The sequence below is a fragment of the Anopheles coluzzii genome, chromosome 2 (genome assembly GCF_943734685.1).
Source record: "Anopheles coluzzii chromosome 2, AcolN3, whole genome shotgun sequence".
NCBI classification, from domain to species: Eukaryota; Metazoa; Arthropoda; class Insecta; order Diptera; family Culicidae; genus Anopheles; species Anopheles coluzzii.
The window spans coordinates 16164889-16177427 of record NC_064670.1 but is presented as its reverse complement, the minus strand read 5'-3'; the positions used below and the strand labels follow the sequence as shown (position 1 = coordinate 16177427).

General features: G+C 47.2%; 1 protein-coding gene across 4 annotated transcripts; it reads left to right on the top strand.

Annotated features, from left to right (window-relative positions):
* Nucleotides 1–3682: 3682 nt before the first annotated feature.
* LOC120950017 (uncharacterized) lies at nt 3683–9978 on the top strand. Of its 4 annotated transcripts, none has more exons than XM_040367725.2 (5): nt 3683–4218; nt 4786–5046; nt 5139–5336; nt 5408–5575; nt 7555–9978. In XM_040367725.2, the coding sequence occupies exons 2-5, from the start codon at nt 4786–4788 to the stop codon at nt 9349–9351; spliced, it is 2424 nt and encodes an 807-aa protein (XP_040223659.2). In that variant the 5' UTR covers nt 3683–4218; the 3' UTR covers nt 9352–9978. The 4 variants fall into 4 exon arrangements, with proteins under 4 accessions (XP_040223659.2, XP_040223661.2, XP_049461376.1 ...); XM_040367727.2 differs by having other exon boundaries at nt 3705–3748; XM_049605419.1 differs by lacking the exon at nt 3683–4218 and adding an exon at nt 4256–4278.
* The last annotated feature ends 2561 nt before the right edge of the window (nt 9979–12539 follow it).

Sequence of the window (12539 nt, the reverse complement as noted above, 5' to 3'; positions counted from 1 at the left end):
TCAAAAATTGCGCGGGCTGTCAACAACATGAAAAATATCAAATAGGAAAAGAAAAAAACAACGAGAAGAATCCACCGTGCTACTTGGTGTGAAATATATTAAAACATCCTAATCTTTTCAAAACTGATTGTTGTGGTCCGATCAGACCTAGCCTTTCTGTCTACCTGGGTGTGCCACTCACCGACAGCAGTCGACGGCTGTCGTATGATGTGTGCGTGAGTTCCCGGGTCGCTGACCAGAGAAGCAGAAGGGGGGGGATAAGGGAGCGAAGAGAGAGAGTAGGGACATTCGTGCGGCTGAGCTAGGGCAGATAGGATTGAACACGGGCCCGTGGATTAGTAGTATATAATTAGGGAATAAAGTTTTTATACGTTATGTCGATGCAAAGTGAATCGTCTTCGCCGTTGTAATTACGTCCATGCATCCGACATAAAAGTGGCGACGAGGTTTTTAAAGTGTTATTTATTCAATTTTTAATTTATTACTTGTGTGTGTGAAAAATCGGACACAAAGTTCCGCCATCGCGTTGCGTTCTTCGTGCTCGTTACCATTAATCCGCGTCGTAAAGTCTTTCGCGCGTCGATCTGTGTGAAAAAAAATTCCGCCGTCAAGGAAAAAGCGCAAGATGAGCAGCCCCGGAGGAGACCCACCAACGGAGGAGCAACGACGTTTATCGGAGCTGTTCAACACGGCTTCCGTGTTTAACTACCAGCCAGCCGCACAATCCGCGAACCCGCCATCGCAAAATGCTGCCAACCCGCCATCATTGGCCCCAGCTGCATCAGCATCATCAGCCGAAGGGACGATCATGTTGCAAATGCTAAGTCTGATGCAACAGCAAATGAAACAGCAGCAGCAAATTATGGCTCAACTACTGCACCAGCATTCTCATCCAACACCACAGCAACAGCAGCAGCAGCAGCAGCCACCTCCCGCAACACATAATCCAGAACATATTATGGATGTCTTAGCGAATAGCATCAGTGAGTTCAGGTTCGAGGCTGAGTCTGGCGTAACGTTCGAGGCATGGTTTTCACGTTACGAAGACTTATTCGCAAATGATGCCTCCCGGCTCGATGAAATGGCCAAAACCCGATTACTTGTGCGTAAATTGGGAACAGCAGAGCATCAGCGTTTTATAAGTTTCATTCTGCCCAGTTTACCGCGAGATTTATCGTTCAATAGTACAGTGCAGAAGCTTAAGCTTCTTTTTGGCCACGCAGAATCAGTATTGAGCAAGCGGTACAAATGTTTGCAGATCGCAAAATCAGGGGGAGAGGACGTTATAGCTTACGCCTGTAAAGTAAACCGAGCATGCGAGAATTTCGAGTTGGCAGGTATGAGCGAAAACCAATTTAAATGCCTTATATTTGCATGTGGTTTAAAGAACGAGGCTGACGCAGACATGCGAACAAGGCTGTTAGCAGAAATTGAGCGACGGAGTGATCTAACACTTGAGCAATTGGCAGCTGAGTGTCAGCGTATCGCCAGCTTAAAGAATGATAGCAACATGATAGCGTCGGGCAGTGAAGAGCAAGTGTTAGCAATTAGAAGAACAAGCCATAACTCATCAACACGTCACATTCAGCATGATCAGAATGCACAGCATAAAGTATCTTCATCAGAAAATCAACCATCTAATCCATGCTGGTTGTGTGGAGCGTATCATTGGTCACGCGATTGCACATATAAAACGCATAAATGCCGCAATTGCAATCGCATCGGACACCGCGAGGGGTACTGTCTAAAGCCTCATCAGCGAGGGGGACGACGCGGTTTTCGGAGAAGGTCACAAGTGAGCGTCGTAGCCATTAACGAATGCAGAGCTGTAGGGAAGCGTAAATATGTTGACCTTACTATTGGGGGCGTGTCGGCCAAACTTCAGTTGGATACAGGATCCGACATAACGATCATCGATCGGCAACAGTGGCATCGCATCGGGAAACCGCCCTTGAGTCAACCCAAAGTTCGAGTGAGAACAGCTACAGGCGATAGTTTTACTCTATGCGGCGAATTTCGAGCAAATGTTACGATAAGGAGCGTCACGAAGCTGGCTACGATCCGAGTGGCAGAGGCGAACATTTTGCTGCTTGGAGCGGACTTGATTGATCTATTCAATCTGGCAACAGTACCGATGGACAGTTTTTGCAGTCAAATCTCAACTCAGCCCACATTGAGCAACAATCGTTCGGAAGATAATTTAAAGGTTTTAGCCATTCAAGCCACTAATCCGTTTCCTATTACTTTTGTAGATGCACAGCAAGTCAATTCATCGGAGCCAAAGGTGCGCAAGCTAAGTAAAGAAGGATGGCCACCAAATGCATCTCTTGAGTCAAGCTCAGCACACTCTTGCCAGCAGAAGAAATCGTTTCCTTCGGAGGACAAATGCATTTTACTCGGGGAGCGAAGGGTCATGCCGCAAAAGCTTAAATTACGTGATTGGGCCCAAATGCAGCAAGGACACCCCGGCACCGTACAAATGAAGGCTTTAGCGAGGAAATCTGTGTACTGGAAACCTCTCGGCAGCGACAGGGCAGACATCCCGAGCACTTGTCAATCTGGTACAGCTACAACCATATACTCACTACATTCAGCTTTGGTACCGAGCCCATCACGTATACATGAAAAAAACAAGCCCGTACAAATTTAGATTTTTTATATTCTAATTCTGCCCCTTCGAATCCATCTAAACCAGTAGCTAGGGAGCAAATGTCAATTTAGCCCAGGAGCAGTAACATTGAGCTGGTACATTCACCACGCCGCTCTTCTATGCTTAGAAGAATTGCGCGTAGGTTCGACGAGTATCAGCTCTAATTAAAAGGGGGAGATGTTGTGGTCCGATCAGACCTAGCCTTTCTGTCTACCTGGGTGTGCCACTCACCGACAGCAGTCGACGGCTGTCGTATGATGTGTGCGTGAGTTCCCGGGTCGCTGACCAGAGAAGCAGAAGGGGGGGGATAAGGGAGCGAAGAGAGAGAGTAGGGACATTCGTGCGGCTGAGCTAGGGCAGATAGGATTGAACACGGGCCCGTGGATTAGTAGTATATAATTAGGGAATAAAGTTTTTATACGTTATGTCGATGCAAAGTGAATCGTCTTCGCCGTTGTAATTACGTCCATGCATCCGACATAAAACTGATTATGAAAAACTTCATCTTATTTTTATTTTTAAATTCAACGGACATACTTGTGGTGCATGTCTGCGTTGTGTGTGGACCCCGCTTAATAATGATTCCAATGGAGAACCACCTTGCTATCTGCACCTTGTGCCTGTGAACAGCGGAATGTTCCATGACATTTGGTAAAATATTTAAAAACATTTTGATTTTGATTTTTTTTCAAATCTCCGTTTTGCATCGGCATGAGTTTTATAACATGAATTTAACTTTTTATTGTGCTTTCGGCCTTTTGCTAAAGATTGATTGAATTCGGTTGCGATGTTTTGCAGGGTTTCTGATGCAACCTATAATTTGTTTACAGTTACCGTGGAACGCTTATACGGGTACCTCTCATCAGGTTGTGTGTATATTCCAGCAGTTAATAAATAAAAAAAGTCAGTCTAGTCCTTCGCAACATATTCCACACGAAACAAATGTTGTGAGCAAACAGTAATGAAAGAATATTCTACACACGCCCAGCTCCCCGACCCGACCGGCAGACGAACCCTGCCAAAAGGGCTTTCGTTTGACGTTTGGCAAAGCGCTAGCAAACCGTTTCGTCTTGGCGCTGTCAGGGACAAACGAAAATCGTAAATATTGCTTCATTATAGCCATTTTAAGTAGTTTAGTGTACTGGAGAACAGGGAAACAGTAGACGATACCGCGTCCAGACAATCTTAAACCCACTTTCTGCAGCATCCGTCGTGTGGCCGAGAGTGTGTGCGTGCGTGCGTGTGCGTTTTTTTTTGTTCTGCGAGAGCGATGCTGTGATGCAGCATGATGATGGGCGCTCAGCAGCGTTGATCGAAACAGCAGCAGCAGTAGGAGCAGCAATAAGAGCAATAACAGCAGCTGCAGCAGCACCAGTAAGAGCGCGTAGAGGATTTTCTCTCGCCCTGTCCCGTCCTCTCCTGTCGATGCTGAGTCGCCGCCGTCGCCTGTGAGCAAGAGATCTGGCAAGGATTTTGGAAACGTATCGTGCGAATCGTGCTGCGGAACAGAACGGTGGTGGGTCGCATCGCCACACCGAACGAGAAACTGTGCTGGAAAGGTGGCTGAGGTGAGCTGGACGAACGGAAGGCAAGAAGAAATACTCCGCGACCAAGCAGCTTTAGCGATAGTAAGCGCGCGCGTGTGTGTTGCTCGCGGTTCTGCGCTTTTTGTGGCAGTGAGGGTTGTTTTTTTTTGCCTTGTTGGGTGTATGAAAGAACTGGAAGCGAAGAGATAGGATAGGCGAGATGATCGATCGAGTGATGCTACGGAAAAAGATTCCATTCTCGATACTCGGGCTCTAGTGAAGTGAGGAACTTGTCCGCGATTTGTGGCCTTTTTTTAGAGCAGTTTATTATAAATTACGGTGATTTTGTGCACACGAAAAATCAACGCACTTTTATTCCCCTCCTGTGGTGGTCGCGGTGGTTCTGTGTTGACATTTTACCCCGCTCGTAAGCGAAAAACCCTGTCTGTGCCTGCCTACACCCCTTACTTTTCGCAACCCCTGCCCACCATCGGGTGTAGAAGTCCTGGCTCGCGGCCAATCCGTGCGACGGCGGATGGGTATTCGATCGCTGCACTAACGATAAAATCCCTTGTGGGTGTGTTTGTTTTTTTTTTTATTTCGCCACAGATGCCACAAACGGCCGACGAGGTGGAAGAAGATGGCAGCAAAAATATGGTCTCCAACCTGCCGCTCCTGTTCGCGGACGGCTACCCTTCGTCACTGCAGAAGATCACAGAGCAGCAGCTGGAACGGTTCATCCCGTTCATGGTGCAGTGCTCGCTCGGCTACGTCCACATCCATTCGATGACCGAGTTCAACAAGCCGGAATGGTGGCCGACCGATCTGGAGTTTACGAAACCGTTCCGACGACCGAAATCATTCACAGGGGTAGGTGAATCTTTACTCCCGCCCCAACAACTCGCTCGCTCGCTGTGTCGGCAATCTGATCAACTCTTGCTGTGCCTTTTTCTCGTTTTCAGAACTGGCTGCAAAAGATGCGAGAGATCGTGGTAGTGTGCTACACCTTCCACCACAGCGTCTATCTGCTGCGGTACTGTTCCGATCTGGCGAAGTATCAACCGACGGCGCTACGGTTCATCAACAATTACAACTCCACCACGTCCCTATTTGAGCGAGCCACGAACAAGCTGCTGGTTACGTTTCGCAATGAAAATATGGTACGGTGGGAAGGTGCTCCGTTTTGTTTTTGGCGATAGCCGCTGACGACTACCTCCCCTTTCCCTTGCAGCTGTACGACCAGGAGCAGAAGATCAACAGTCGCAAGTGCCTGCTGCCGAAGCAATCGAACTCGCAATCGAGCTTGGCGACCCAGGAGGAAATGGTCATATCAGAAAGCTTCGATATCTATCTCTGCGACAACTGTGATGCCGAGCTATACTCCTACGGTGCACTGGTGGTAAGTCGGCTTGATATACTGTTTTCTACCGTCCTCTCGTTCGATTCAGATCAAGTGCGTTTAGGAGCGACGGGTACGCCAATAATTGCGCAGTAGCAACTGTTGAGACGCAACAATGCGCACAGGAAGTAGATATATGGGACAATACTTCAGTCTGTCCTGGCAATATGTGGTATATGGATGCGATAAACACTCGCTCTAAATAACACGAGGTTGAGTATTTCTCGTACATCCAGCATTTGATAATTGAAAGATGCATGTTATCGTTCCGTACTGCAATAACGCTTTGCTTAGGAGTTGGGAAGGATAGTCTTTGAACCTTGGGTGGCATCTGAGGCAAGTCTAGTACCTGTGACTAGTCATGGAAGTGTCTTTTGCGATTTGTTTCGCAACCACGTTTGCGGCTCTTGAATAAATATGCTGTAAATTGGTCGTTATATACGTTCAATTTGCTTCAAAAATTGTCAAATGCAAGGACAATTGCTTTTTTATAAGATTTGAAACCATATGTCTGCCAATTTTCCACATAAATCGTATTAATTATATAATGTTGTGGGTAAAAGTCCGGGCTCGTGGTCCAGTCGTCAACTCGAACGATTTAACAATATGCCAGTCATGAGTTCAAGCCCTGGATGGACCGTGCCCACACACGTAAAACTATCCTGCTACGGGGTAATCAATAAGTCACTGAAAGCCAATAGAAGTCACTAAAATTCTTTAAATGAATGTTCTCCCATGTGCAGGGATCCCAAAAATAGGTTTAAATACTAAAATAATAGGGGCCCTTTCCGTTTTAAGTTAGTAGGCTGAAATTTCAGCCTGTCGTTTGCATTGTATAGCAGTTTGCATTGTAGAGCAGCTATCTAAGTGGGTATTATATACAGGTGGGCTTATCCCAAGGTGTATGAATTCAGAAGGCTGATTTGTATCGCTTCTGCTTCTGAATGGAGATTTTAAGAGTGTTTTATGTACTCGTCAAGCCTCCAGAAAGCTTGTTTGAGCAAAAGCTTATGTTCAAATTTGGTTAAAAAAACATGCTATTAGACCACCTGGACTACAAACATTTTGATTCTAGATTCCATAACCAGATCTCTATAATAAACCTTGGTTAAACTCCACCTTGTTTTGACATTTTTTCGAGCAGGTACTCGAATCTAATTCTAGCTTTGAGGATAGAATAATCTAGACTGAAAATTGCAGGCTAGTTTTATGTGTGGTTTTGTATGGAGTGTTGGACCGACCTTGGACGTGCTTTCAACATTTTAAATGAGATTTTACAAATAATGTAGATCGCAAACGATTTTTCGCTCTCGATAATCACTCAAAAAGAGCATATTTTTCAGTGAAACATTCACAAATTGGAAGACATGATGAACTATTGACAGAAAATTAACGAAATGCTGGATTTTGAAGTTCTTTGATGGATTTGGTTGCGATTTTGTACACGTTATTTGTTTAGATTGCACATCAGCTTTGATGTGTTACCTGACAGATATTTCACATGTCAAATAGTTTATTTCGCTGTGTATTTCACTCTTTGTGGTCGTACGGTAAGAGGGGCCATCCATAAATTGCGTAACACTCATAAAAGGGTCTCGTAAAAATGCGTTGTTTTCTTATGGAGAAAATAATGACACATGTGCTAATCAATACTCAAAATGATTATTTCAAATGAATTATTACGGCATGAAGCCATTCCATGAGTCCTGGAGTGATGAGTCCGGTCCAGACCAAATGCAATTGCAGCGACAAGCAAGAAGACGAAGAAATGAAGCTAAGCAGGTCATGCCAGGGTACAAGATAAAGGCAAAAGGAACGATCATTTTGATGCAATACGGTGTTTGTTAAACTCCGTTTAACTACTGTTTAACTACTAAGTAACAAACGAAAGTCGTTAGCTGCTCGAGAACATTAAAAATGGTATTTATTTTCGTACCTGTGTGTACTTGGACTGACTCCATTTCATTGAATGCTTTCAGGAACACGAGAAAACCTGCAATAGCGAGCAAAGCAATCCAGAGCTGGAGTACACTAGCGACGACGATGACGTGATCTTTTGTGGAGAAGTGTGCGGCGACCAGCAGCTGCCACTCGATGAGGAAGCCCGTGCACAAGCAGAGCAGCAAAAGATGGTATGCTTCCTGTCGCAGAACTTCATGCTGCGCTGCACAAAACCAACAGACCCGTCGAGCGGTTCGTCGCTCGTGCCCGTTCCGAAGTCAAACAGCACCGAGACGGAAGACAGTGGCACGGTGGCACCGGGCGCAAACCATCGCCACGTACCTAGACGCACCCGCCAAGTCGTTACCCTCGCCAAATGCGCTCAAATTCCGCTCTCGTCACCGTTGGGACTGTTTATGCTAAAAACTTCCAAAACCATCACCACCGCGGACTACCTGTCCGAGCGGTTCGATCGCATGGAACGATTCTGTCTCGCACCGAGCTTACCGCCCGGTGCCGGTTACCTAATGCGACAGCGGCTGCTTAAGGGTGGCTCGTCGGAAGAGCTGGCCGCCCACGATCGGCGGCTGCCGAAGTGGCTGTTTGCAAAGCCCAAAACGGGTGGCGGACCAAACGGGTGCACCGTGACATTCAAACGGGCGGCGGACGACTCGAGCGAACGGTCGATACGGCACTACAAGCATCCCCGGCGACAGCTGTCCCGCAAGCATTGGGAGGAAAACTTCCTGTTCTACAACAAACTGCTGCTGGAGCGTTGCCGACCGTTTGTGGTGGCGTTAATAAGACTGACGCCTGCTGAAGTGCAGGAGATTGCAATGTTGCCCGGCATCGAGCGGCAAATCAGGGAAGCGGAGCTGGCGGCCAGCCTGGAACGGCAGCGGCGGAAAGAGCTGGCGGAAATTGCAGACAGTGCAATGATCATTGACAGCATCGATCTCTGCTCGTCGGACGAGGAACACACGCAGGAGGACGAGGATGGACAGGAGCTGTTCGCGAGTGGCATGGTGCCGGAGGTGCACATGAGGGAGGATGATGAGGAGGATCACCAGGAGGAGGGCAGAAACGCGATTCAGCAGGAACAGAATATTCTCACTAACAACCAGCCCGTGGCACAGGACGAAATCGAAACGATCGTGTTGGAAATGGACGACAGTATGGGCAGCGACACGAACGCTAGCTTCTACGAAAATCGTTCCTCCCAGCAGAAGGGTGCATTACCGGGCGGTGTGCAATCTCCGGCCGTACCGAGCATAGCGAAGAAATCGGTCCTGGGCACGATGCTTAGCGAGAGCACGTATCGGTTGAACCAGTCACTTCCGGCGGCCCTTACGAACGGGCGTCATCTGGAAGAGCTTGCCGCACCGCTGTACCTGTACGGGAACTGCAGCCAAACGGCAGCAGTGAATATTGTCGACGAGACGCCACCGCTCGCCAACGGCAATCGATTCGGCACCGCCCGAAAGGGCAGCAGTTTGCCGTCGAAGGAGAACGTGATGAACGGGTTTGGGGGCACTGGCGGCAGCCCCGCGAACGGCGAGAGTGCCGCCGTTCCCGTTCACCATCAGGCGACGGCACAAGCGCGCACGCTGCTACTTGCCGCACCGATCACCAACGGTCATACCCTATTCGGAACCATTCCAGTTTCGTTCGGCAGCGGTGCGAGCTTGCACCCGCGTACGAGCGCTTCCGTTGTCCAGTCGATTACGACGACGTCCTGCGTGAACCAAACGGTGCACGGGCACGCGTCGCTCAATCACAGCAATGGGCCGACCTCGGCGACTGTCACCGGCACAGCCGCAGCCAATCTCCAGTAGGAAAATAAATTTACAGTAATTGTATACATGTTAGGAGCTCTTTAGACCTATTTATGAGACGCAAGCGGACAGAGAGAATCTGAGTGGCAGTTATACTTTTGTTTCCTCTTCATAGCTTTCATTTTGAATCCGTTTTCCACAACGGTTTTATTATGTTACATTTTGTCTTACGTCTGAACTGATACACATTCGACGAGAAATGTAAATAATTATGCAGACTACGTTGATTTTGCTGTTTTGTTTTGCTGGTTTCGCTCGTTCCTTACTGTGGCAAGACAAATTCCTGTCCGTCTTGATTGACCTGGATAAAACTCACCTACAGTTTCAGATTATGTACTCTTTTGCTCTGCTTGATCGAGCTTACAAGGTAACACTGTGATGTGTGAGTCGAGATGAGCTTGAATGTGTTAATTTATTCCTCTGTTCCATACGTAACATGCTTTACAGTTCTCGTTCCATACGACTGTGGGTCGTTATGCGTAACTAAACCTTGGTGGCTTAGAAATTATTATTTTTAATACAACAACAACAACAAAAACATCGCATCATGTCTCTCTTAAGTACATAGATTGGCGTTGTACATATCTTTACGAATAAAAAAAAATATGACTCAACGAAATGGAGAAAGCTGTTGTGATTAGTGTTTTAATGGAATACTTTCAAATATGAACCCTGTAATAAAAATGTCACGGAACTTTCTGTACACCTACTCCAGGGGAGCAACTGATGTCAACTGACGTGATCGCGGTTCCTGTTCAAGTCCCCTATTCCGTCACAATTCGTAATCTCTATCGTCTTGTGCATCTCTGGATTGAAGCAAGTGTCTAGTAGTGATGGGTAAATTCAACAAAAATCCGGAATCGCTTCCGAATGACTCCGCCAAAATTGGAAGCGGTTCCGGAAGGTAGGTGCAAAACTCCGACCTCGGAGCCGTCTGGAGCCGTTCGGAGCCGTTCGGAGCCGTCCGGAGCCGTCCGGAGCCGCTAGTCGGCAGCCGGAGCCGTCCGGAACCGTCGGAGCAGCCGGAGCCGTCCGGAGCCGTCCGGAGCCGTCCGGAGCCGTCGGAGCCGTCCGGAGCCGGCGGAGCCGTTGGAGCCGTTGGAGCCGTTGGAGCCGTTGGAGCCGTTGGAGCCGTCGGAGCCGTCCGGAGCCGTCCGGAGCCGCTAGTCGGCAGCCGGAGCCGTCCGGAACCGGCGGAGCCGTCGGAGCCGTTGGAGCCGTCCGGAGCCGTCGGAGCCGTCGGAGTAGTTGTAACAGTCGGAAGCATTCTGAAGCGCATTAATTTCCCGATATTAGTGATAATTTTATTGTAAAAAACAGCTTACGAGTAAAAAAAGAGTCTTCTTCATTTATTGATATGAAGTTTTTTTGTGTGTTTTTTTTTTCAAAAATAAAGCCAAAAATAATTGTTTGCTCCGTATATATATAGGAAAAAAAAATGAATCAAATTAGGAGGTCAAGGAGCAATATAACTATGACGGGAGGTGGGTTTGATAAAATACGAAACAACGAGGTAGACGAGTGTAATTATGGCAGTTTTGCACGGTTGTTTACATCGACTAACGTGTATGGTTTAGGCCGAACTTGTTTTTTACCGAATAACATGATGGCACATGGGCAAGACAAAGAATATAACTATCAATCATCCGTCCATCTTTTATGAAAATAAAGATCAATAATAGTTTGATTCATAGTTTTTCCCTATATATACGGAGCAAACAATTGTTTTTGACTTTATTGTTTAAAAAAATACAAAAAAACTTCAGAGCAATAAATGAAGAAGACTATTATTTTTACTCGTAAGCTGTTTTTTAAAATGAAATCATCGCTGATATCGGGAAATTAAAGCGCTTCAGAAGACTTCCGACTATTACAACGACTCCGACGGCTCGAACTGGCTCCGTCGGCTTCGACGGCCCCGACGGCCCCAACGTCTCCAACCGGTTCCGTTGGCTCCAACGACTCCGACGGCTCGAACTGGCTCCGACGGCTCCGACGGCTCCGGACGGCTCCGACGGCTCCGAACGGCTCCGGACGGCTCCGGACGGCTCCGACGGCTCCGACGGCTACGGGCGGAATCGACGATTTGAATTTTTCGGAATCGGAGCCGGAGTAGCAATGCTCGGAAGCGATTCCGAGCCGTGGGTGCGACTCCGGTTACCCATCACTAGTGTCTAGCACTGTGCCAGGACGACACGCGATGGGTTTCATTAAAAAGAAGAAGAAAAGAACGGTGCTAACTGTCATGTTCAAATTTTATATCTTCTTCTGTCTAGCGTAGCCAGGGGGATGATGCATATGAATTATTTTGGAGTCTGATATACGAAGTAGGCTCTGTGTTGAAACGCACGTAAGTAATACTGAACGCTATTTCAGTCAGGTCATTCCGTGTTCAGACTTTGCAGTGAGCAGACGTATTAAATTGTAGCAGCTTCCTAGAAAACAGTGGTGAAAAAGTGTACGAAACGTCGAAGACTTGAACCTTGAAAAGATTTGAATGCCAAGAAGGTTGGATTTATTGGTGTGTTGCAGTATTGGATATATGGAATCTGTAAGTGGAATTGATTTTCGAAAGTAATTTACTCTATTGGCTCCCGTAGCATCAGCACGTTACAAACAAAATTGTCTTGGACAGAGTATTATCTGCTTAGTGCGCCATAGCGCACATAATATCCGCATGTGGCCTCTCGCCGAGTCGAATCGTGTTTTATTCTACCGTACCATGCAATACTGTATTATTTTTACTAACGTGCCCGGCTATACAACCTTCTTCGCGATCTTGGCCTGCTGCAGGAGTGTCCGAAATCACTCACGGTCGTTTGCCAAACCGTTTTCTCGGCCGTAATGGAGGACGTATTCGCTTCATCGCGCTTCCTCAGTTTGGGAATACGAGGTAAGAAAATCATTCGCTCCGGTTAAAGAAGTATCAATTATTCAATGCCAATTCCTGCTAGTAAAAATGTTGCTATGTTTTAAGAGAAAAGCTACAGCATTCAACTGCTCTATAGCTCCATGGGCGCAAAAACGCAGGTTCATTAAAATGGACGGCAAGTGTGACGTATGGCTACTAGATGGATGTAAATTGAACTGAATGGTTTGCTGCGGGTAGTTCGGTAATTTACACCTGTTTCCATCTACGTTCGAATCTCGTGCCGTTTGCATCGAATCGCAAACCGCCTGCTTCGAAT